The sequence below is a fragment of the Muntiacus reevesi genome, chromosome 2, assembly GCF_963930625.1.
Source record: "Muntiacus reevesi chromosome 2, mMunRee1.1, whole genome shotgun sequence".
Taxonomy (NCBI): domain Eukaryota; kingdom Metazoa; phylum Chordata; class Mammalia; order Artiodactyla; family Cervidae; genus Muntiacus; species Muntiacus reevesi.
In genome coordinates, this window is record NC_089250.1 from 21,310,573 (window position 1) to 21,336,165 (window position 25,593).

The following is a 25,593-nucleotide window of genomic DNA, read 5'->3' on the forward strand; positions in this document are numbered from 1 at the left end:
ACTGAACCCAGGTCTCCCTCATTACAAGCAGATTCTTTACCAGCTGAGCCACAAGGGAATCCCAAATAAGACATGAGGCTGAAATTTTATATAAATGAGAAAAGTTAATTAGTAAAGTAATATGTGATCACACTAATGATGAAACTTTATCAGAATGGGCTCTGGGTAGTAATTTCTGAGTCTCGAAAAGTGAATAAACTGTAGTTGCATTTTCAGTAGGGAGGGCAGAAATTATTTCAATCAAGAAAGAGAGTGGAGGACTTCCCTGTGGTCCAGTGGTTAAGATTCCATGCTTCCAATGCAAAGGTTGTGAGTTCAGTCCCTGGTTGGAGAACTAAGATTCCCACATCCACACAGCCCAGTCAAAAACTTTAAAAAAAGAAGAAGAAAGAAAGTGGGAGTGAGAAAAATCTCATCAGCCCAGTGCTTGCTTAATTTGACCTTTTATTTTTATCATTTTACTTAACTTTTATTGGAGTACAGTTTCTTTACAATGTTCTGTTAGTTTCTGCTGTACGGCAAAGTGAATCAGCTATACATACACATGTATCCTCTCTTCTTTGGATTTCCTTCCCATTTCGGTCACCACAGAGCACTACTAAGTAGGGTCCCTTGTAAATCCGACCTTTTAGACGTGACTTAATCATAGGAATTATGTAGGCAGAAGTCCACAGGAACACATTCAGCTTCACTGATTCCCTAAAAGAACTGACAGAAAGGAGAAAAAGTTGTGTTCCAAGTTGCTGTTTTTTAAAAAGGACACATTAAAATCAGCAAAGGGGAGGAACATGGGCGAATCCAAGAGTGACAAGGCACAGCTTCCAGTCTTTCTCCCTCACTGGAGTCGACACTTAATTCTTCCAGCAACTGTTTGTGAAAACACACACCAAGTATTGCCAACCGAGGAAACTCATCCAAATCTTGGTGTCCAGGGTTTTTACTGAGGGCCATAACATAGATATGAAATTTTCCATGACTAACTTTATCTCTGTTCTCCAGCCCCTCAAGGGTCAAACTGATGCAGCGTGGCCCAGGGCTCCAAGCAAATAAAAACAGACATGCACTATAAATCATGTTGTTGGTGTGAACTATCTCACATAGCCCAAGACCCAAGATATACAAAGACGCTTTTATCAGGCAGGATATTCCAAGGTCTTAGACGTGATCTCCCAGGACCTGGACAAGGGCCAGTTCTTTTTTGGAATGTGTAGGTTTGAACATCCCAAACCTGACTTACTAACCTTTTACTGTACAATAGGGAAAGAGTTTTTGTGACTGTGGATCTTAAGTTTTAAAATGTAAGTAATATAAATAACAAGATCTGAAATCCTGAAAAATGCCTGCAAAAATTTTTGTATATGTTTTTTGTAATGAAAAATTTATACGCATGAGGAAAAGGAAAACCAGCTCCAAAGAATGGCTACTGTCTCGCCTTTGTGTGAGGATCTCCGTATTGTGTGTGAGCCTCAGTAGAGTGACTTGTCATCTCGTGCAAACAATGGCATCATTCCCTAAGGTGTGTGTAGGTGGTTACACAGAACTCTAAATGCTCATCCGCTGCTCCAGCTAACAGTTCTGTAGAAGAAAGTTTATGTTGTGCACATTTGAAAATTAACTACTTACCAGTGTTTCTTTTTTAATTTCTACCTCCACTCTGTACCCCATACTTTCTTTTCTGATCTACAACATGGCTGTCTCTGAAGATGTTCCAGTGGATTTGATCGCCATCGGCAGGACTGGGTGGACAGTGGATGCCCTGAAGAGGTACAGGTGTGCTTTATTATGACAAGATTGCTAAGACCAAGCTGTCATATATCATTGCTGCAACTTAATGAAAATGGGGTCTAATTTAATAAAAAGAGCCAGCAGTTATTGAGCCCTTATATGTACCAGATGTTGGGTTTAACTCTACATATATTATCTCAATTTACTCTCATACCTATCCTATGAGATCAGAGCTGTTATTGCCTCTGTGGTACCAAGAAGAGAAGAGGAAAGGATGAAGGGTGATATTGAGGTAGGGGTGAAGAGAAAGAATCTGGAGCTAGATATGTGACTCAGGAATTGTAGAACCAGGATTTAAATCTCTTTTATCAAAGGGCAGCTCTCTTAAATATTTGCTGCTTTTTTGAGATATTTTTTTTCATCTTTTTCACTCAAATAATGAAACCAGTGGTATGGAGGAAGAGATTGATTGCAGCAAATCAGCATAATAGAAGAAGGTAGATGTGGTCTAACGTGGAAACAGTAAGTCTCAGGCAAGCATCATGGATACAGTGATGCAAAGGAGTGATCCAAGCAAGTAAATAAAATTGCAGAAGTGATTCTAACGTGTTTAAAAGTTTTTTAGTGAATTGCATTTGCACTGTGAGTTCAGAGTCACATAAAAATATCCCATAAAGTTCACAGAGAAAAGTAGTATTTGTTCTTTTTCCCTTTGTTAAGTTTTAGGGTATATATTTCTTACAAAAACCATTAACAGTTCTACAAGTTTTTTCACTCAGTGAAGCATATCATGTCAAAGAGCTGTTTTTAAAACTATTAGGGAATCCTGGTTACTAAAGCCTTTTTTAATTAAATTTTTATTTATGATGTCTCATAAATATCTTGAGAAATGCATTTTTCAGGATATTCTTGAACTTACTGCCACAGTAGCTTTAATCAACTTTTTGACACTTGGTTGGGGGGGTGGTGAATTACAATAATGTATACTGATTTATCAACAATATTTCATTTCACTTATTTAACAATGATACTTGAAAAGTAAAATATATTAATGAGAGTCATAGTTGTGTTTTCAGGTTGATGTTTCTTTCAGGTAATCACAGTTACCTCAGTTAAAAATGTTGAAATTGAATATCAAAAGTATAATTGAGACATCACAATTTTCTTGCTTCAGTGTGTGCGCAGCATGAAACATAAGCTATTGAGAAGAATCCACCACATTCTAAGCCCTCCTAAATATATGTGTGCGGAATTCACCATGTCCCATGGTTTGTGCTAAGCACTAATATTTTTTTAATTATTCCCTCTTCCTAGGAAGCTCAGACTCTAGCACATTCTGTAATAGCCAGTGTTTCCTTTTTATTCCATAACTAAATTGTCAAATTACTAGCTCTATTGTGAGCAATTCTAGACTTCTGTTACAGGTAAGTAAACAGGGTCACAAAATCCAGTCTTATTTTCTGTGCCTAAAACTAGGGTTAAATTTTCCTTCTGATCTTTTGAGATGAATTTATTCAATAAGTGCAGGTCCTAATTTGAGAACTTACTATTTACTGTTCTAAATCCTGCTAATGTAAGTGTGAGAAATGTGTGTAGCAGGGGAAACACACACTGAACAAAGAACCACACTTAGAGAATGACACTGGAAAAGAGGAAAAATCTAAGGGCATGGTCTTGTCCAGTAGGATAAGGGAGCGTTTGTTTGAGGAGGTGATATTTAGTGACTTCTGAGGGGTAACTGAAGATTAGAAGGGTGGTGAGAGGTAACACTGGTGAGGTGGACAGGGCCCAGTATGTAACATTGAAGGAGTTTGAGCCTCATGTTAAAGGCAGGAGAAAGCTATCTGGAGGGCTTTAATTAAGGGGATGATATGATCCAAACAACTTTTTGGAAGAATTAATATATTGTATATTACCCTGTCTTAATTACTATAGTTTTATGAGAAATATCATTAGCTATAGAACAAACTTTGCTTTTGCATCTTCTCAGGTGTTTTGACAACTTTTGAACTTTTGTTCTTCATATAAATTTTAAAATCAACTTGCAATATCTGTAGTCAATCTTGTCAATATTTTTACTGAAAGTCTGTTGCTCAGTTGTGTCCAAATCTTTGTGACCCCATGGACTATTACTCTCTAGGCTCCTTTGTCCATGGGATTTCCCAGGCAAGAGTAGTGGAGTGGGTTGCCATCTCCTCCTCCAGGGGATCTTCCCAACCCAGGGACTGAATCCACATCTCCTGCTTAGCAGGTAGATTCTTTACCACTGAGCTACCAGGGAAGGCCCTCATTTTCACTGAAGTTACATTGAACTGTGAAATTATACTGCATTTCTAAATTATGAAAATCTTAAATTTCATCTTTTCATTAGTGACTTCTTACCTAACTGAATTGCCAGAGAGCACATTCTATATGACACTGATCCTTTAAAATTAGTTGGAGCTTTTAATGGAATAGTGAATGAGTCATTTGTAACAAAGATCTACATGTGCTCGAGAAGGATGTGTATTTTCTAACGGATTGGTTATTAAGTTGGATAAATGGGTTCTAGATTTTTTCACCATAAGCTTCTTTTCCATAAACATCTTTGCCACAAACATTCTTGCCAAGTAAATGGCCATGAGGTCATAATTTTGCCATAAAAGATACAATAAGGAAAAATAAAAGAGGGACATTAGAAAGGATATAATGAAACATGAAAGTGAATAACAAAATTAAAAAGATTTTATTGAGAAATACAAAGTATCTGAATACATTTAATGTGTGTGGAGACTCACGACAATACCATGCAAGTAAGTGACTTTTTTCTATGGGTTGAACCTAAGCACTTGCCTTCCAAGTCTTTTGTTCATAGTATTACACATTTTTTTGCTACTAATTTGTCTGCTTGTTCAACATCCCAATGTTATTTTCAGTAAAATTTCTTCCTTCTTGAAGAGAGGTATCAATTTCAAATGCTAGGATGCTTGTTTGTAACTGAGCTCTCTATTGTGTCATAAAAGCCTCTGCACTGCTGTTCGTTCTTGGCATTTTGTCACGTGGCCATCGATAGACATTACAAAGTTTTGTGGGAAACGCAGATTCACCTCTGTGCCTTCAAAGCCCTTGGCCTCTTTCCTGCCGTGTCTTGTGTTTCAGAAGAAGAAACTAACTCTTGGGCAAATCATCATCTGTCATGATTTCTGTACTGTGTATGTCCAACCAAACCACCAGCCAGATATTTTATCTTTTACAGCAAAATTGCCTTACAGCCAATTAGTTATGTGGCAAGAGTATTTTCAGCAAAAGTGCATGTGACAAAGATATTTACAGCAGAAAAGATTATGATAAAAATTCCGGGCATGTGATAAATTCAATCAGACTCTCTCCATTCTCTTCATCTTCACCTTCTGAGCTCTTTGGAGGTAGACTGGACCTGCTCATCACTTCCTTGCATAACTTCTCTTTAATATCATCTATTTTCTTATTTCTCTGTACTGTATCCCAGGGGATTTTTTCAGATCTATTAGCCAGTTTATTAATTATCTCTTCCTCTTGTTCAATCTGCTCTTTAACCTATCCATTGAGGTAGTAATTTCAACAATGGTGTTTTTCATTTTTTAGTGTCAATCTTTGTTCAATCTGCCATGTCATTTTTATAGCCTGTTTACTAGTTTATTTTTAAATTTTCCTCTTTATTTATTTCTATATTTCATGTATAATTTTTATATGTTTCACACTGGATGATCCCAATTTGGGATCGAAAAGTTTTTGCTAGTCTAATTATGTTGTTTTTGTTTTTGCTGGGTCTTTGTCAGACTACTCTTTTTCTCTTTGTGTTTCTTTTTGTGTCCTTTAATTAGTGGTGCATTTGTTTGATCTTATTCCATGGGAATTCCTAGGATGTAGGTAGATGATGTTTTCCACTAAAGAGGTTTTGATGCTGGAAACCTGAGTGCTTCAGGGGGTGCCATCTGTTCCTGCATTACTATGGGGAGGAGAGGTTTGGATTAATCTCCCCCATCTACTGCTGGTACCAAACTGATCTCCTTAGAGCATAATTAGTTTCTGACATTTTTACCTTCAGAGCAAACCCTGCGCTTTTACTTTACCTAATGTATATTGCTCCCACTGTCTTTATAGCACACATGTTTTGCTTTATTTTGTTTTGGTGGTGGAGACAAAAGAAAGGCCCCTTCAGAGATTTTTCTCTACTTCTTGAAAATCCTCGTAATGCTTCAAAATTCTTGTTTTATCCAGAATCCACTTGTATTATGGCAGGAGGACCAGTCAGGATCTGTAGTCTGCCTTTACTGCCATGAGCAAAACAAGGTTAGGACTTCAGCTTAACCATTAGAGTAATTAAGAATACTGTTATACAGAGTGTGTGTGTGTGTGTGTATGTGTGTGTGTGCGTGCATGCGCATGCGTGCAAATAGAACCACAGGGGAAGAATAATGTGTGACAAATTCCATCTTAGACTTACTGAGCTTGAGATGTCTGTGACATCCACCTGCATATAAGTCAACAGATGAATATTTGGGCCTAAAATCCAAGAGAAAAATGTGGACTGGAGATAGACATTTATGCATAATTAACATAAAGTTGTTAATTGAATCATAGATATGGAGGAGATTGTTAGTGACCATGCCTATAGAGAAAAGATAGTTCAGGAAAGATCTGTGAGAATTACCAACCCTTAAAGCAAAGAAAGAAAGGGAGAAGCAGTTGTGAGACAGGTGTCAGCAAATTGATGAGGATGTGTCGCAGACTCTAAGGTTAGAAAATAGGCAGACGGTGCCAAATGCTAGTGAACTATTGAGTATATATGGAAGGTGTGGTAAATAAGGAGGTATTTAGAAACATTGGTATAAGAAATTTCAGTTAAATTGTGCTGGACCAAAACAAACTTGTGGGTATCTGTGAAGCCCAAGGATGGTCCATCTCTCTTGAATTCTGACTGTAAATGGAAGGAAAAACAGGATGATCCCAGGATGCATGTGGAGAAGAGGGAAGATGGAGTTTTTAAAATAAGCTGGGATGTGCTTGAGTATGGTTAAGTGCTGATGATAACAAGGCAGGAGGAAATTAAGATTAAATACTGAAGAGAAAGGAGGGGGTCAGATGAGCAGGTTCACAATACCTGAGAAGGTAGCCTGGGCTGGGCCAGGGCAGACACTGAGGGAACAGCTGTCACCAGTGGACCTGTCCATCCCAACGGGAGGAAGAAGGACAGGTCAGTACAGATTAAAGTAGGAATGCTGATCTGTAAATAAATTTTAAAAATTCTTGCTGATGACTCACTTATCAAAGATATAAAAAGTGAGGCCAAGGGCAAAATTGGGAGACACATTATGGAATGGCAGTTCTAAGTAGAGTGGAGAGAGTTTGAAATTGATGCTGAGGATAATGAAAGAGGAGGTCAGTCAAGCTGGGTAGTATTGCCAGGCAGCATATAAGCCCTTGCTGGGGATGCTGGAGGTGAGGTTGTGGAGCTCCCAGTGGGAGGCTGTGTGGTGGTTCTCCAGCTCACTCGCTCACTCTTTCTCTCTCTCTCAGCTTTGGCGCAGGCTAGGAAAGGCAGAGTTTTTACTGTATTCGGTATTGCAGATTTTCTAAGAAGGTGATGTGGAAAACAAAACAAAAAACAGGGCAAGATGCTTAAAGATATTGAAAAGCGAGGTTGAACTGATGGAAAAAACAGGACTAAAGGGAGCGCATCACTGTGCTTGGGTGTTCTACAGAAGTGCAGGATAAGAAGAATGTGAGTGAACAGCTACATGAATAGATGGAAAAAAGGATAACTGCATGTGTGATTTCAGAACTAAAGCATCCCCAACTGCAGAGAAGGTCCAGGGTGTGGGGATGATAACTCATGTGGAGTCAAGGAGGAGATCATGAGCTTACTGAGGCTGAGAAGATGCAGAAACTAAAGTCTGTGGGATTGAATGGGCTTCTAGGATGTTGCAGAGAGTAAGCTGGATCATATCTAGTTAGTGACAAGGAAACCATATTGGTTGTTCTTCCTGAACCAGCAATACAGCACACTGCATGTTACTAATGACAAGAGAACTTTAAAACGGTATTTATTTAATAATACTTTTCAGTTGTGGGATAAGTACCATCCATATGTACGTAGTTATCTTCTATTAATAGTCAAGGCCCAACAGAGGGATGAAGTCCTTTGAAACACAAAGAAGTAGGGAGAAATAGCAACTCCTAAACCATAAAAGTTTGCATGTTGGAAATTGTTATTGGTAAATGTCATGTTGTTTATTCTTGTGGGCTATAAATGAAAATTACGACATGCACCTTGTCCTAGTATAACTCTGCTAGGTAGAAAATATTCTAAGTGATTACCTGAGTGCTGTTCAGTCCTTTGCATGGGTGACTTTGAATATTTCATAAAGGAAAGCAAAATTTTAATCTCAAATATCCATTCAACCTGTGGTAAATTATTTTTGAAACAATGAAGTATTATAGAGCAGTTACATTTTTCAAATTTAGCATTAACAATTTTATGTGAATGGAATACATTCTTTCTTCACACACTTAACCATGTCTTAAACCTTCTCTTCATGTACATTTTTCTTCTAGTTTGAGTGTTTCCCATCATGTCTTTTAAAAATATATTGCTATAAAGTTTAGGTTAAGAAGAACAGTAATATGAAAAGTTAACTGCAGAAATGATGGAATCCAAATATCTAAACATGGAAATGCTTTCTAACATCCAATTTTATATATATACATATAAAGTCAGTAAAATCTATAACTAGAGTCCTGTACAAAAAGTATTACTCGTCTTGATTTGAGAAGCCTTTGTGCTTTACAGCCAACTTCTTTTATTTCTTGTGTTTCTTCTATTGTTTTTCTTCTTGATAGAATTTTAAAATGCAGCTCTGATCACTCCTCCATTGTCTTCCCCTGTTTCTCTTATTAGTCAAAAGAGAAGATGTGTGACCCCACAGATCCAGTGGAAAGTTCTGCTCGAACCAGCACCACCATACGCGCAGCAACCACACAGTTCAGGGTCTTGACGACCACCAGAAGAGCAGCCACCTCCCAGCTGCCCACCAGCCTGCCCACAGAAGGTGCCCTGGGGACACTTTTTCTCTGTTACTGAAGGAGGGAATTCACTGTTGACATGTGCAGGAGAGGTTCTCCAGGGGGAATTTTTTCTTGAGCAAACTAGATTTCTTAGGAATGTCTACAAGGGAAAACACAAAATTATGATGGAGTAAAACTATGTGCTGTTTTTTTTTTTCTTTAATGTATGTATGCCTTTTATTAAGATTTAGTCTTTAATGGTGATCTTGGCTACTAGAGCCCCTAGAAAAGAGAAAGAGCTTCCTCTCATGTCCTTTCCTTCCTTCCTTTCTTGCTGAACTTTGTAATAACTGTGTTTAACATTTTAATCACAGGATAGGAAGGCAATATGCATAGAAAATGTCCATTGATTTTGTATTCTGAATAATAGGTAATTCTACTAATGCACAATTCTTATATTTGCCTGGATACAGTCAATAAAATATGCTGGCCTATTACCTTATAGAGAAGCATTGTGTATCACACAGAAATTGTACTAGAGAAGCATTTCCTTTGCCAGGAAAGGCAAAAATACCAGAGAGCATGAATGCATGCACACAGCTCATTGGGGAAAGATGGTATATTAGCCCAAATTTGTTAATTATTCTGAATGGTGCCACTAGGGAGAAATGTGAGACCAGTTAGCCCAGAGTAAGCCTTGTGGGGAAAACATGGTCTTATTTATTTTCATAAGCCTTGCTTTAATTTGAATAAGATATTAAACTTGAATCTTTTGCTCTTAATTGAAATTTAATTGGATATTTAAAGTTAACTGGAATAAAGTGATAAAATGAGGTGAAGGATAGCTGCTGAGTACATTTTATTGCTTTTAAAACCAATATTATATTTTAATCCATCTTATTTGGGGTTATTATGTAGCCTGAGAAAAATATTTCTGTAATTCAAATCCTCCCCTTTAGAATGAAATATACAACTGAAATTAAAAGCACATTCTACATTTCATTCTCATAGGACAAGATCTTTTTGTATATTATTTGGTCATATTTGTTAGCAATGAATAAGCATTTAACTTTTGAAGTTAAGTTTGTAAATACTGACAAATATTTACTATTCCAATTAACTTGGAATTTCCTTGATCTTGGTTTTTAAAATAAATAAGAACTCTAGAGTCTAATTACAGTAAATCATTTTAGAAAATTAAAATGTATTTTAAATCAAAGTTATAACAGTGTACTTTTCTCATAGCTCTTAAGTGTCATATAAAACTTTACTAAAGTTTTACAGTCTTGATCTTACAATCTCAGGAAGTTTAGTACTGCATCCTATAAGGTAAGACTAACTCTCATTGACCTAGAAATTTACTCAGTAAAGTATCAAAATCCATTCCTGTTAAACAGTTAATGAATTAGTAGACAATTGATTTATGCACCTTAAAATTTTTTCTGTTGTAACTTTGACTTTCTCTTCCAGATGATACCAAGATTGCTCTACACCTAAAAGATAATGGAGGTAGGAACTGACACTTTTCTTTTATAAGTATTTTTTAGATACTAATCTATTTCATTCACTTACACATGAGAAAGGATTGGGGCTTCTAAATGTAGAATGAGGTCATATTTTACTCCCTGATGGTATTTAACACAGGAAGAATTCAATGGTTGACTTGAAAAGTCAAATTGTTTCAATAGCGGAATGAAATTCTAATCTCAGTGTTTGCCTATAAAATTTCAGAACGCCACTGACCAATTGTAAAGTGAAAATTTATCCACATCCCTTGCTATTTCTTGTTGCTGTAGTCCTTGGTTTATTGGCTGCATATGTGGCTATCTACAGGTATTGGGTTCTACCCTGTTGCTCTACATTGACTATTCAACATCATTTATAATTAAAATTAAAAAATAGAGCAATATGGAAATATACTTTTACTAGGCATTTTTATCTTTTATGCAAAGAAAAGGATAAAAGGAAACCTGAGAAAGAATAGTTAATAAGTAGATAACTAGAGTTTTTCGAAGACAATTTAGGAATGTATGTGATAGTACTTGAAAATTTGAGGAAGAAAGGCTTTACCAAAACAAGTCTGTAAAAGATATTGACCAAAATTTTTAAAATAGTTCTTTTCCTTTTAAATTATATTAGGTCATATGTGCAACTCTATCATAGAATGCTGGATTTCATGAAAGAGATGTAGCTGTTTTAGTAACTGTTTATTCAGTTCAGGAAGGGGATTTCCTCTTAGCAGCATCTTTTTTTTTTTTTTTCCCCAGTGGGTTTTGTCATACATTGATATAAATCAGCCATAGAGTTACACGTATTCCCCATCCTGGTTCCCCATCCCACCTCCCTCTCCACCCGATTCCTCTGGGTCTTCCCAGCCCACCAGGCCCAAGCACTTGACTCATGCCTCCCACCTGGGCTGGTGGTCTGTTTCACCACAGGTAATATACATCCTGTTCTTTCGAAACATCCCACCCTCACCGCAGCATCTTTTATGTAAATATGGGCTCACTGTATTACTGATCTCGGCACAGTCTCACTTTTGCAGCCCCAGGTGATAACCTGAGTAAGTCAGAATCCAACATATATGGTGTTAGGTATGTTTCTCTCTCAATTTGTAGAGAATAGTTTCTAAATTACTCAGTCTAAGTCAAGAAACAAATATTTCTGTTTTTTCTTAGGTTACTGTATATCTGTATCTGTATATTTAGATCAGTCCACTTTAAAGAAAAGCTGCTTAACCTCTTCATATATATCATTATCACGTCAGTTTTCCATTGTCTTGCCTCTGTATCACAATGTTTTATTTCATTTATTTCTTATTTATTGTTGTATTAATGCAGTACATGGATAGCTTCACAAGTGGCCATTTGCCACGTATACACTAGCTAAAAATAAAATCTTAGTGTTGAAGGGACTTTAGCAATTACCCCATTCAAAATTTCTCAGAGCAGGTTGTTAGAGAATCTAAGTCCTAATGTTGGGGTTACCTCCTTTGGATGGAGGGTGTTAAAAAGAAATAAATGGAATGGAGGAGGGGTCCCCAGAAGCTTCTGTTGTATTTGCTATATTTAATTATTAATACAGGTAGTAGTTAAATGTGTTGTTATATTGTTCTCTATTCTGTCTATTTTCTTTAATATGACTAAAATATTCTATAATGCTAACAGGAAAAAACTGGAGAAGGAAATGGCAACCCACTTCAGTATTCTTGCCTAGGAAATCTCATGGACAGAGGAGCCTGGTGGGCTACAGTCCATGGGGTCACAAGAGTCAGACATAACTTAGCGACTAACCAACAACAACGGAAAAAACAAAAGATTCCCATTATCAGATAGCTATGAGATATTCTGGTTGAAAGAAAATGTAAGAAATTTATTTTCTGGAAAACTGTTTAAAGCTTTTATCGTTCATTCATTCATTTACTTATTCCTGCCAAGTGCCTGCTAATTGCAAGGGATTGTATATGCTTGCAGCTATGGTAGTGAAAATGGTTTAGACAAATTCCTGGCTTTCAGAAAGCATAGATTCTAAAGAAACTTCAAGATGGTGATAAAGATTTAGCATCTGGCATTTCTCCACTATTTGATCTTAAAATTTTTTTACAAATAGCTTTCACTGACTTAATGTTTTGTGGAATACACTTTGGGAAATAGTTATCTAGAATGTTACCAGTTATCCCAAGGAAAATCCTTAGTTTTGTTTAATGCAGCAAGGAATTGTAAAACTTTGATTTTTTTTTTTTAAATGCAGTGCATTAAAACTATCTTATGACACTGAGAAATCAAGTTAAGTAAATTCCAAGATTGAAATGGAGGGCTTCTTTTCTTTTTTCGTCATACTAGAAAAATTGACTATTGGATTTTCAGATGATATTAGATCACTGATATGCATCAGGTAGTGCAATGGTAAGGAATACACTTGCCAATGCAGAGAGACACCAGAGATGAGGGTTCGATCCCTGAAACAGAAAGATCCCCTGGAGTAAGAAATGGCAACCCACTCCAATATTCTTGCCTGGAAAATTCCAAGGACAGAGAAGCCTGGCAGGCTACAGTCCATGGGGTTGCAAGAAGTCAGGCATGACTGAGCTACGGAGCACAAACATGCATCAGGTACCCGTCAGAGTTCCAAAATATCACAGTAAGACTTAGCATGTCTATACTCTCTTCATGGCTAGGTTTGCTTATGAAGCACTTTTCCTAAAAGTGCAGTTAGAGCAGACCAACTTGACCAGTGCTAAGATAAACGTTCCTTTCAAAGAGTACTTGAGATCGCACATTCCTTTTTATAGCAACTTTATCAAGTTAGCATACTACCACAGCTTTTTATTTTATGGAATATGGAGATGTAGGAAGGATTGCCAATTTAAATCAAACTTCATTAGTTAATTAAACATGTTGAAAACAGAATTCAGAATCATTCTCTTCTTCCAGCTTAACATTTTTTTCTTCTTTATTTGAGATTGAGGTAATAATGGAAAAGGATGCCTAATTTAAATGCTTTCTCACATTTATTGAGAATTTTTTTAAATGCAAGCTAAGACATTTGTATAAATTGCTGTGTATTGCAGAGAAATTCAGCACATTTTCTTTTGTGATTTAATTGGATGTTCTTAAAACCACTTTAATTTAGAGGTCTGTACTTTTCTAGAAAAGAGAGTGACATTTATCAAAGTACTCAATGTGTAGCTATATTCTGCCCTTTACATACGTATATCATCTTCTTTAGATATTGGATTACCTTGGCTCTGAGTCTTCCTGGAATATTTCTGTGGGTTAAAGTAGTTGATTTTCTCAGTGGTATCCACAGCTGACCTGATTATAAATTCACTTTCCAGGAGATTTCCCTTCATCTTTGATATGAAAACATAAAATACTTCTGAGCAGCTGGACACCAGAGGCACACAACAGGGCTTCTCATCCACAGGACCCAGCCTGAGTTCCAGTCTGCAAAAATCACTCCTGATAAATTGTCACTTGTGCACTGTTCCCTGCTACAATTAGATCAGGTGTAGAAAGAGCCTCTGCATATTTCCAGTTAGTTCTTTGATTGGAGAGGTTTTATTAGTCTTCGGCATTGAGTGAATCTTAGAGAACTGAGAATTTTCACTTAATGCCAAAGACTAATAAAACCTCTCCAATCAAGCAAGTAACTGGAAATATGCAGAGGCTCTTCCTGGACCTGATCTAAGAGACTGAAAAAATATCTAGACAAAGAGAATGATTCCTAATGAACGCAGGTCCCATTAGTAAGTTAGCACTGATTAGCCATTATAAATGGCTGAATACAAAAACTCAGAGGAACCAATATACAAATAGTATTTTGTCTCTAACTGAAATGTTCCTACTTGCATGTTTATGGTATTAAGTTGCAAGTAATATATATGTCTAATTAAGTAGCATTTCTGTTCCTTATTCATGTGAAAGGCAAGTAAGAAGAAGGAGGTAAGAGGAGGAGGAGAGGAAGGAGGAGGAGGGGGAGAATCAAAGAAAAATAGGAAAGGCACTTGTTTCCTACGTTCCAACCACCGTTCTAAATGCTGTCCGTGTATTAACTCTTTTAATTCACACAACATCCCTTTGACTGGTCCTGCCCATATTTCCATGTTTTAGCTGAGGAAACGGAGGTACAGAAAGGTGAGGTTACCTGGCTAGTACGTGGCAGAGCTGCCGTGTGAGTCTGTTTGGTCTTAGTGTGGATTCCAGGACCTTGGCAGCCGCACAGGATGGCTGCTCCCATGCAGGGCATCCTCTTAGAAACTTCGCGTGGGAGGCGCCAACCCAAGGAGTACCATTCACACCTCCAGTGTTCTTTCTCCTCTTCTATAACAACTGATTATACTTATAAGTATTTAGAAGTGAAACTTCCTTTTGCCATGTAATTATGCCTTACTTTTCATTTTAGCCTTTTTTTGAAAATCACAAGGCGTTGATCCCCCTGTGTAACTGAGTCCTTTCTGAAATAGTGGCATGTGTTCTGCAGACTGCAGGGGTATTCTTCATTTATGTTCAAAAACTAAATTCTTCCAGTCTTCTAGCTTTCTCAAGAAATTCAAGTTTACTCCTCCATTAAGGGATTCCTAGAATATATTCTTCAAATAATATGTATTTCTGTAGATAATGGTTATAAGCATTTAAAGCTACACCTCCCTTGGGTTTTCAAATTCTGGCAAAAGCTTGTTAGAAGAGTCACATTTTTAAGGAATTACCTAGCTGTATGTTTTTAGCTGGTGTAACTATTGACTGCCTCCTTTGGTGTTAAATTAGTTGCTTCCAAATGACACTCACCACTCACCACCTAAATAGAAATGTAAATGCCTTCAAGATGGAAACTGGAAAAAATTATATTTAGGGTTGAAATAGGTCTGCGAGTTGAATCAATAGCAAAGTCTTTTAACTGAGAAGTGAAGTCTTCAACCAGATTCAGCTCAATTTAGCAAATGGAGTTGTGCCATTCTGCTACACTGCAGATGTTAAAATTATATCAAGCTCTAAAACCCTGTGGTTGATTTTATTATTTAAATTTGTTGACTGATATTGGGTACTGTGATAATAAGACCAAAAGCTGCATTCTCTCTTGGTTCCTCTAAAGATTCTACCTTCTGATATAGTCATGTTTCTTTTTAAAAAACATATTTGAATGTAAGTTCTTAATTACTAATGATATTTAAAGTATGAGCACCCAAGACATCACTGGTGTGTCATGTAGGTGGCACTGTGTTCGTCATTTCTTCTCATTGGTAGGAAGTCTGCCAAACCTGGACTCTGAAAGGCTGTGTTCTTGAGTTGGAAGGTGGGGTCTTCATCAAAAGGATGCTGAAGTAACTACATTAAGCAGTTTGCAGAATGTGATCAAGTTAATTCTGGAGTACAGATCTGCAAGATGATTAATTTTAAAGAGTTAATACAGAAATATTACTTTGAATGAATTATGGAGTGGTCCGCCTAAATTCTGAATCTGTTGTGTTTAATCTCCTACTTGTGAACATATAAGGCTTTTTAACCAAAGATAAAATGTTAGAACATTATTCTGACTTTTTCACTAGACTACTTCTAAGGTTATATTTTTATTACCTAGTGTGTAGTGACAGATCAAGTGTCTAGTGTTTCATTTATCATTCAGTCAAATTATTTTTTGGCTTTAATACATAAATCATCAAAGTCACCTATCCTTCACTTTTTTCTCCTACCTTCCCTTGCTATTTTTTTCATGTTTTTCTTTAACAGCGATCAGAGTCTTGTAAGCAAAGGGAAACTGTTATTACATTTTGACAGACTATTGAGTATCTATCACTTACTGTTTCTAAAACTGTAAAAATATCTTGGCATTTGGTTTTATCTTTTGCTCTGTTTGACTACTTTTCATGAGCAATAACTCTATAAGAAAGTGTACAAGTGCCATAATAATGAACATTTCTTACACTTCAGAATATTATTTTGAATGTCCCATAGGATTAAGAAATTCTCTTCTAAAATTTTGTTTAGAGTAGTGTTTTTCAACTTTTTATGTACATAAGAATCATCTGGTTATTCTCATTTTATTATTCTAGCTCCTAAGAACCCCAGTGCTCAGACTGTTCTCCATAACACTTAAATCTGAACCTCGGGATCTAGGATCTAAGCATCAATACTTTTTAAGCCCTCAGGCGATTCCCACGTACAGTTCCATCAAGAACAAGTGGTCTGAGGCAGTGCTTCATAAATACTAAGAAGCATTGGAGTCATCAGGAAAAGAGAGAATCTATGCAAATCTGAAATTCACTTGAGAAATACAAGCAAACTATACATTTAGGCATCATCAGCATATAATGATAGTTGAAATTATGAGTGAATGAGATCACAGAAGAATAATGTAAAAATGAAAAGTGCAAAGGACTAATGAGGGAAAACACACATGCATGCTACGTCACTTCAGTCATGTCCAACTCTGTGTGACCCCATGGACTGCAGTCTGCTGGGCTCCTCTGTCCATGGGATTCTCCAAGCAAGAATACTGGAGTGGGTTGCTGTGCCCTCTTCCAGGGGATCTTCCTGACTCAGGGATCAAACTCATGTCTGTTATGGCTAACCTGCATTGACAGGCAGGTTCTTTACCACTAGCACCACCTGGGAAGCCCATGAGGGAACTCGGCAGTTGAGATTTTGGTGGGAGGAAAAAAAACTCAAAGACAGCAAGACAATCAGAAGAATTTGGAATCACAGAAAACAAGAAGAAAATTTCAAGAAACAAGTAGTGAACAATGCCAAAGACAAATGAAAAAAAAATAGAAAAGTAACCATTGAATTAAATAGTAAGTTGACATTTGTTGACCTTGACCTGATAGTTCTATAGTCCACAGATGCACAGTCCCCAGAGAGAATCTGAGAAGTTGATGAGCAATAAAGAAATTGAAGTTAAATGGGACACACTGCTATTTAAAGAAGCTTGGTGAGAAGGGAAGTAGGATTCTGTTGTTTTTTTAGGAGTGTATTTATATGTTAGAGGTGTTGAGAAGAAAAAAGACATGAAGAAAAGGAGTTGAGAGATGACTGAAAATGAAGCAATATATGTGCAAACAGGTATGGGTTAGTCCACGTGGATGAGAGGAGATGGGTAAGAGGCAGAAGTTTAGGGAATTCCTCTGAGCTTGTTGTTTTCTCAGTGTGATAGGAGACAGCAATATGACAAGAGTGAGTGGGAGAGGTCAGTTATGGGGCCCAGGAGTTGAAATAACCCATAGAACATTTCTGAAGGAAAGGGAAAAGGGAACCTCCTATGTGTGTCTGAAGGGTGTGCTAATGTGAATTTGGAGCCTGATGACCATGGTGACCATCCTTGTGCTTTGGTGACATCAACACTAAATGTTTTCATGTGTGCTTGAATCAATGCTTATTGATTCAAGGAATCATGGAATGTGGATTCCTTGAATCCATATGAAATATGAAATATGCTGATTTGGCTTAAGCAAGCAAAAAAAGAAAAAGACATTTTCTCTGAGAGAAAAAATATATTATTTTTAAAAAGACATAAAGCTTTAAAGACAGTATTTTAATCTGTTAGATGGTAAATTTAGTTTAATATTTTTAGCAGCTAGGTTTTCACTGGCTTACTGTTCCATTAAAACTAATTTTTGCTTGAATTTTATTCTGCATGGTCAAATAATACCATGCAAGATTTAAAATGTATCTTGGGTAGCAAGGACAGGCGTTAATTATTTAACACTAATTCATAACAGTAAGTACTGTGACCAAATGTTATTATTTCAGTTACAGTAGTGAATTAGCAACTAATTGGATCAAATTTCAATAAGTGATTTCAACATGTGTTAACATTATGCTCAGCAACTACTAAAGAAAAAAAATTTTAATGTAGAGTTAAATTGAAATGGAATTCTAAGAAATATCTGTTTAACTTAAAGAAGGCAAGAGAGGAGGAAAAAATGGACCACATAATGGATGGACACAAAGGAAACAAATAGCGAAATGGAAGACCAAATTCAGGCATACAAATAATTTTCCTAAATGAGTCAGAAATTCTACTTCTATGTATTTATTCAAGTGAAACCATAGCCACGAAAATATTGTACAAGGATATTCATAGCAACTGTATTCATAATTTCCAATAACTGAAACAATCCAGAAGTTTGTCAAGAGAATACACAAATTAAATATTTCATACAGTGGATTACTACTCAGCAGAAAAAAAGAACAAACTGCTGGTACATACAATAATATAAATAAAACTTTAAATCATTAGTTTAGGTAAAAGAAGCAAGGTATGAAAGAGTACATATAGTATGATTTAATTTATGTGAAATTCAGTATAGATGAAACTAATCTACAGTAAGAGAAAGCAGCACAGTGGTTTCCATGGCAGGGTAAGGTCAGGGTTGATTGGAATGGAATCAATCGATTGATTAACTGAAAATTTTCCAAAGGCATGGAAATAGTCTGTATGTTGGTTTGGCTGATGATTCCTTTGGTATATAAGATCTGTGCGTTTCAAGGATGCAAATTTTACCTTAGTGGAAAAAAAAGTAAGAAAACAGAAATGTTGATGTGCTTCTCATGAACTAGTTTTTTCTTAACTCTTGAGTAAATTTTTCCAAGCTTCTTCAAATTCTCAACAAAAGAGAGCAAGAAGATTTATCCTTAACAAAGAAGCTTCTCTAATTAATAAGCATAAATTTTAATGCCTCTGATTACTTGATTCGTGGTTTACTTTAAATTGTTCTTAGAATCCTCCCATGTAGTTGCTAATAGTGATAAAATTATCTTGCAATTATTGGACCGTTACTGTACACCAGGCATTAATCTAAGGGTTTTGCATGTTGATCTCATTTAATGCTTAGAGTACCCCATGAAGAAAGTCATACTGTAATCCTATTTTACGCACGAAATATCAGAAGGACAGGGATTTAAGTAATCTGTCTGGGGTCCCTAATCTGTAAGGGATATAGCCTGGCTGCAGCACTAAACACTGCTGTCGGAGCTTGCGCTGTGCTCCCCACAGCCATCCTGCAACCTGGGAGGGCTTCTCCAGCTGTGGCGCTGAATGTGGGGGAAGAATCCCCTTCACCCGGTAGAGGTGTGTCCAAACCACTGAGCTAACCTGGAGCCTTAGCATCTGCACGCCTCTCAGTCATGGCTGTACTCCCAGGCCAGTATGAAGCCTTCTTGAAATTATTCATGGAAATGGAATCCTTTCTCTCGCTGAAGCTTGAATGCATGTTGAATGAAAGCATGGACAGTGTGTAGCCACTTGCTTGCCACTCTCCCTCTACTAAAGCCACGCAGGATCTCAGCAAGCGCGGACAGCTCCAGGTGCCAGTTCATGGTCAGAATGAGCCTTGTGGGTCCTCTGAGCCCATCCCTCAACGGGTTAAGAGCCCAGGAGACTGTAAGATTCACAGTACTGCTTTGTACCACGTGTGGGGCCAGTTCACAAAGCTGATTGGATGGAAAGGTGAGGCTGAGAATAGTGCTCACCTCCAGGCCTAACCATATTCTATCCCACATTCAATGTGTGGAGCTCTGTATTCCAGGAAAGTTGATATTTCAGGACCTGAGGGGAAGACAGTCATGATAAACACATTTTTTTAGCATCCTTCTTCCCAAGCAGGCCAGCTGAATCTGCCCCCATTAAAGGCATTATCTGAGCCATGTTTTGACAGTTCTGATGCGGAACAGTGAACTATACTTACCCTTCAAAACTGGTTCCAGTATTTTCTTTCCACCCTTGATATATGTTTATAGTTTTATTTATATCATATTTTTTTATGTTATATGTTTATAGTTTTATAGCCTGTCTTACTAGTTCTGGTAACACAAATTAAAATGCACTTCGAAGCTCTACCCAAGTTTATTTTTTTCCAGTTTCCGATTCTATCTTTTTGAGATACATAGCACATTCATTTAGTCCTGCCCATTTACCCTCCTGGGAGATTCTATACATCAACCACAACAAATAGCAAAAAGTTGTGTGGTTGTTAACATCAAGGGCTAATGTTCAATCCTGAGGTATCCACAAGGGCCAAATTGACATCTCCAGCAACTAAATTAATCCATGCTTTCATAGGAAGTACATAGGTTCTCGTTAATTGTAAATATAAACTCAGGTGCCAAAGAACTTGAGACTGGCTTAATATTTAGCAGTTTTCAAAAGAAGCTCTCCATAAGGTTAATTTTGTTTAGACAGCCTACCAAACCATAGCAGCGGGGCTTTTGTTTTTCAGATACTGTCTGCAGATTCTATGTAACATGGCCATGTCCCAGTTACTGCTGGAGTCTGGGGAGAGGCAGGTAAACTCTCAAGGAGATTGGTGGTTTGTTTTCCTTCAAACAGGTAGACAGTGAAGGTACATGGAGATTGATCTTGATCTTTCCACTGAAAAAGCTATTCACTGAGACATCCTTGCTTTATCCAGCATGCACTTAAGCTTCCCATTTCCATGAATACTTTCAAGAAAACCTCATATTGACTTGGTAAGACAGCCATGATTAAAAGAAATGGCAATAGCAAGGGTTCACATTAGCTAAGTGGTTTGGACACACATCTATCTCTCCACACTGACGGGAGCAAGGTGAAAAGGTTCCTTCTCTATGTTCAGAAAACATGATGGATTTGATAGGAAAGCAAACATTTATTGCATTTGTATATTCATTCATATGTTTGTATATAAATGAACTGTTTTAATATAAGTGACTTCATTCAAATAGACAGGATTAAATGGCATGAAGAGTCACTCTTCTGTACCCCCAGATCTTGAAAGTATACTGTCAACCTCTTCTTTGGTATTCCAATGTAATTGTGAATATATTTTTCATATATATTTAATATATGTTTACTATTTAGATGGGAAACTTAAGTACTAAGATTTCTGTGGGTTATTTTATAGAAATAGAGACACATTTTTAGCAAACAATTTTTAAATATACTTTTAAATAAAGAAGCAAGACAACTTGATATAGAAAGCTGATGTTAGGGAAACTTTAAAAGTTAGATCTTATAAAGATCTCGGTTGCTGAAAATATTAAAGACACGGGTCAATCATTACAAAACATAGCACATACAAATAAGAAATGAAAGCCAGAATGGATCATTACAAGGATTTGCTTTTGGTGTTACGGTAGCTATAAATATGGCAAATCCCCTCTTTTTGATGCTCACACACATACATGCACAAAAGCACTAATCACATAACAAGGCTAGTAGCAGACTGGGTGGTGACTGCTCTCCAAATTCCCTCATTTTGATGGAATCAAGCATTTCTTTTAATATGATTTCATGGAAATTTTATTTAGCCTTATTTTCCTGAGATAAAAGGTAGCGGATTATTGTTTAAAAAGGATTGTCATACCGTAAGCTCTTTTAAGCCAGAACATTTTGTATGTTTCCCTGAATGAAATTTCACAGCTGCTCTGTAGTAGCCCAGGCTGCAGACGAGAAGCTGGGCCAGCTGCCCCTGCCAGAATGTTATTCTCACCACACATAATGCACTTAGCTGTGTTTTGTGCACCATTTTAGTATCTTTTCACAGTACTTACTCAAATCCCTCCTAGGGAGATGTCATCGTGTGAATTATGAATGAATGTAGGGTCACAGTGATTCGTACTGTGGATTAAGAATGTCTCATATAATACTTTCAAGGAACCCTAATACCCAAATAATATTGACAGATTGGTGAGCATCCAAGAGAAAAAATAGGAACACCATGATTAAGAAAATGAAAGAACAAAGAGAATTATGAGAAATAAGAAGATACGTAAAATACCCAGAGAAACTCTAAATGAAGTCAAGGTCATATCATGTCTGTAGAAAATTTAAAGTGTCATGAAGGAAATTATGTGAGCTACAAAATGACATCAGTTGCAAGGGAAACTTCCAAAGGAAAAGTCAATTTAGTGAAATTTTTTCTTTTACTTGATTTTCTGCTGTTACATTTGGTAGCTCATAAATGGGTTCAATAATATTCCACAGGGAGACTCCTGTGTTTTCAATCCAAAAATGCAACACTAACATTTTAAGCATTTTGTAGTCCAACTTCATTCTGAAGTGTTAAGAAAGAACATTTGACATCACCTGTATAAGATTTATGGATTTTTTAAATAAATTCATGCAAGACTTTGCCCAAAGCCTCTTGGTCCCCCAAAAGATGTTGTATGTTGTGGAATTTATGGGTTTTTTTAAGCCAAGAGAATAGTTAGATTTAGAACTAACTCTTTAAAGTGAATAAAATTTCAGACAAGGAGTGTTTCTATTTTAGTTTTACTTTATTGCTGGACTTTAGTTACTGACAAAATTTAAAAGTGGGTATGATCATTTCAGCAGTGTATTAAAACCTCTAATGTATTCAAGAATTGTACTTCTAAATTTCATTATCAATACTACATACATATAAATACTAAAAAAAAAAAAAAAAAAACAGACATAGAAAGACCAAGGAGACATAGAGGTCTAAAATTAAATGCTACACCTTGAAGAAACAAAAGGTCAATTTTTTTTCCTTCTTTCCTCCTATCGTCTTTCTTCTACTTTTTTTCATCTTATCTTTTATCAATAATTTATGAGCTTTTCTTGGAGTGCAGAAAATTAAACACATTTACATGAGGTCCTGGATATTTTCAGTATGTGCTTAATGCCTTTTAAAAATCTGTCATCTTTGCTATCATGGTAGCTATAAAACTTACCCAAAGATAGTATAATGCTTTGATTGATTTGACAGTTCTCAAAGTCCTCTCTGTGTCTAAATATTGATCTGTGTTTTATAAAGTTCTAAAAGTTAGAAACTCATAAGAACTGATAGGTCACTCTGTGGATCAGATGGGAGTGTATTATCTTTGATACTATTGATTTTCTGTGCTTCATTTATGTTTTAAAGTATGTCTCCAAGAGAGCAGAAAAAAAGGCTTTGATTTGGTAGGCTTTTCAAATATATTTATATATTTCCTCTTTTATTTTTTGGCTCTGAGGCTCCCTTTGGGGGGGGGTCTTATTTTCTCTTCTCATTAACTCATCATATTTAAATATACAGTGTAAAGGTAAACAAGCTAAAGACTTGAATTGTCCTCTGTGTGATACTGTGTGTGTGTGTGAGGGTAATTCTTTGGCTTTTGTTCACTTTGGGACATAAATGAAAGAGCATAAGATATTTCCAAGAATAGAAAAAGAACTTGGTTTTCAGGCTAGATTCCTCCTGACTTCTTTGAATATTCCCCCAACTCATATAGACTCTGACGAACTTTAGAAGTTTGTACCTGATACAGGTTCAGAGTCTTCTTCGACCTACTTCTTTCTGCCAATTTCCAAGAACAATCAGTTGAACCTCAGGAATGAATATTGTCAGAGATAACATCCTTGTTCATTGTCTTTTCTGAGGAATGAAATCAATTTATTTGAGCAGTCTGCCCCCGAGGTGAATGAACTAAATTTCAATTATGGAAATTACTAGCACTTGCTTAAACATTTTAAATTTCAACTTGTGTTTGAGTTGATCATGATTTTTACCACAGAGGGTTCTCTGTGTTGTTTGCAGTTCCCCATAAGTGTGTCATGGAGAAGGCAATGGCACCCCACTCCAGTACTCTTGCCTGGAAAATCCCATGGACAGAGGAGGTAGGCTCTGTCCGTGGATCGCTAAGAGTTGGACACGACTGAGCGACTTCACTTTCACTTCTCACTTTCATGTATTGGAGAGGGAAATGGCAGCCCACTCCAGTGTTCTTGCCTGGAGAATCCCAGGGACGGGGGAGCCTGGTGGGCTGCTGTCTATGGGGTCGCACAGAGTCGGACACGACTGAAGCGACTTAGCAGCAGCAGCAGCAGCAGCAGCAGGATAAGTGTGTAAACCCTACTCCATTTAATTGAAAAGGGGTATCAAACTGAAAACCAAATAGTGAAATAATTTGAAATCAAAGCACATCAATGACATATTCACTTTATCTCCAGATTTAACGGTCCTTAATGTGCCATCATAATACCTGATAATAAAGAAAGCAGCTAGAATAGAGATGCAGAAAGCTTGGCTAAATAGTGAGAGCAGAAAAGTAAGTTCTCCAGAAATATGAATACAATTTTTGCCACTTCATTTTGAATTTTTGTGAAGTATTTAGAAATAGCATAGGCTTGGGACACCAAGATAGCTCTGTAGTATTTTGAAATTTGCCACATTTCTCCCTAAATGATTTGTTCTAATTATGACATGTCTTAAAGTCATGTGCACATTCATGGTTCCTACTGGTTAGTAATATTTTGAAAATCCATGAAGATTGTTTATTTTGTTAAAATTATCATCATCCAAAAATGTTATGAAGCACTTATTGGCTTGTAACAAACTACGCTCTGTACAGGTTTCATCAGATATGAAATGGTGTCTTAACATCCAAACCAGCACTGTAAAGAAGAATTTGTAAAGGAGGATATTATAAGTAGCCATTATTAGAAATATAGATTAATAATCATTGTGAGTGTAAGCATTTATGCCTAAATAAAAAGAGTGAGTGGATTTCAAGGAATAAATGCAGTTATGATTATGATTATGATTTTTTATTCTAAAGATTGGCAACATATGGCCTGCAAGTCATAGTTTTATTGACAAGAACTGCTGAGGTCTTGAGTGAAACACTGGCCCACCTGAGAAATCACAGTCCAAGGTCAAGTCACAGGTGTCTTTTCCTTCCCTTTCCCATCTACACACACACACACACACACACACACACACACACACACACACACACACACACACACACACACACACACACACACACACACACACACACACACACACACACACACACACACACACACACACCAGGTTTCATGATGCTTCTGAAAGATTGCTAATCCCAGAAAAAGATCCAAATGCTGTTTGGATAGATGGATGCATGAATGAAAAGAGCGATAGATGGAGAATGCATTCATGCATGCATGGATGCTTGAATGGAAGAAGAGATATATGGATGGAAAGATGCATGAATGGAAGGAGGGATGGATGGATGGATGGAGGGGTAGTTGGATGGAATTATACGTGAGATTTGAAGAAACATTCAAGGCTTCCTTTCGTGACTCTAGCAGATATTTTTGCCACATATTCTCCAAAGCAACATTTTAAATTAATCCTATTTTTCCATGAAAGGGATCTGTTACCCTCTTTTAAAAATAAGAAAAAAAGTCAAGTGTACAAAATGCAAGAATACAAGCATACTTAAGAATGAAGCCAGACTCTTAAAAGTAACAAATGTTAAGGGCAAAAACATAGTTTATGCAGTGTCCTGAATCTGACAGTGTAATTTGCCTCAATCTGCCTCATGTAAAATATAATAATATAATAACTACATCAGTTAAGTACTTATTATATGCCAGGTG

At 36.7% G+C, this 25,593-nt stretch overlaps 1 protein-coding gene across 3 annotated transcripts in view; it reads left to right on the forward strand.

Annotated features, from left to right (window-relative positions):
* Positions 1–25,593, forward strand: part of PLXDC2 (plexin domain containing 2) — a 416,578-nt gene that overhangs the window by 350,140 nt on the left and 40,845 nt on the right. For 2 of the 3 annotated variants that reach the window (XM_065921072.1, XM_065921071.1), the window contains 3 exons: positions 1,704–1,770; positions 8,645–8,795; positions 10,222–10,260. In XM_065921072.1, the coding sequence (XP_065777144.1) occupies positions 1,704–1,770; positions 8,645–8,795; positions 10,222–10,260 (257 nt within the window). The remainder of the gene's footprint in view (positions 1–1,703; positions 1,771–8,644; positions 8,796–10,221; positions 10,261–25,593) is intronic. The other variant, XM_065921073.1, reaches the window with a different exon arrangement.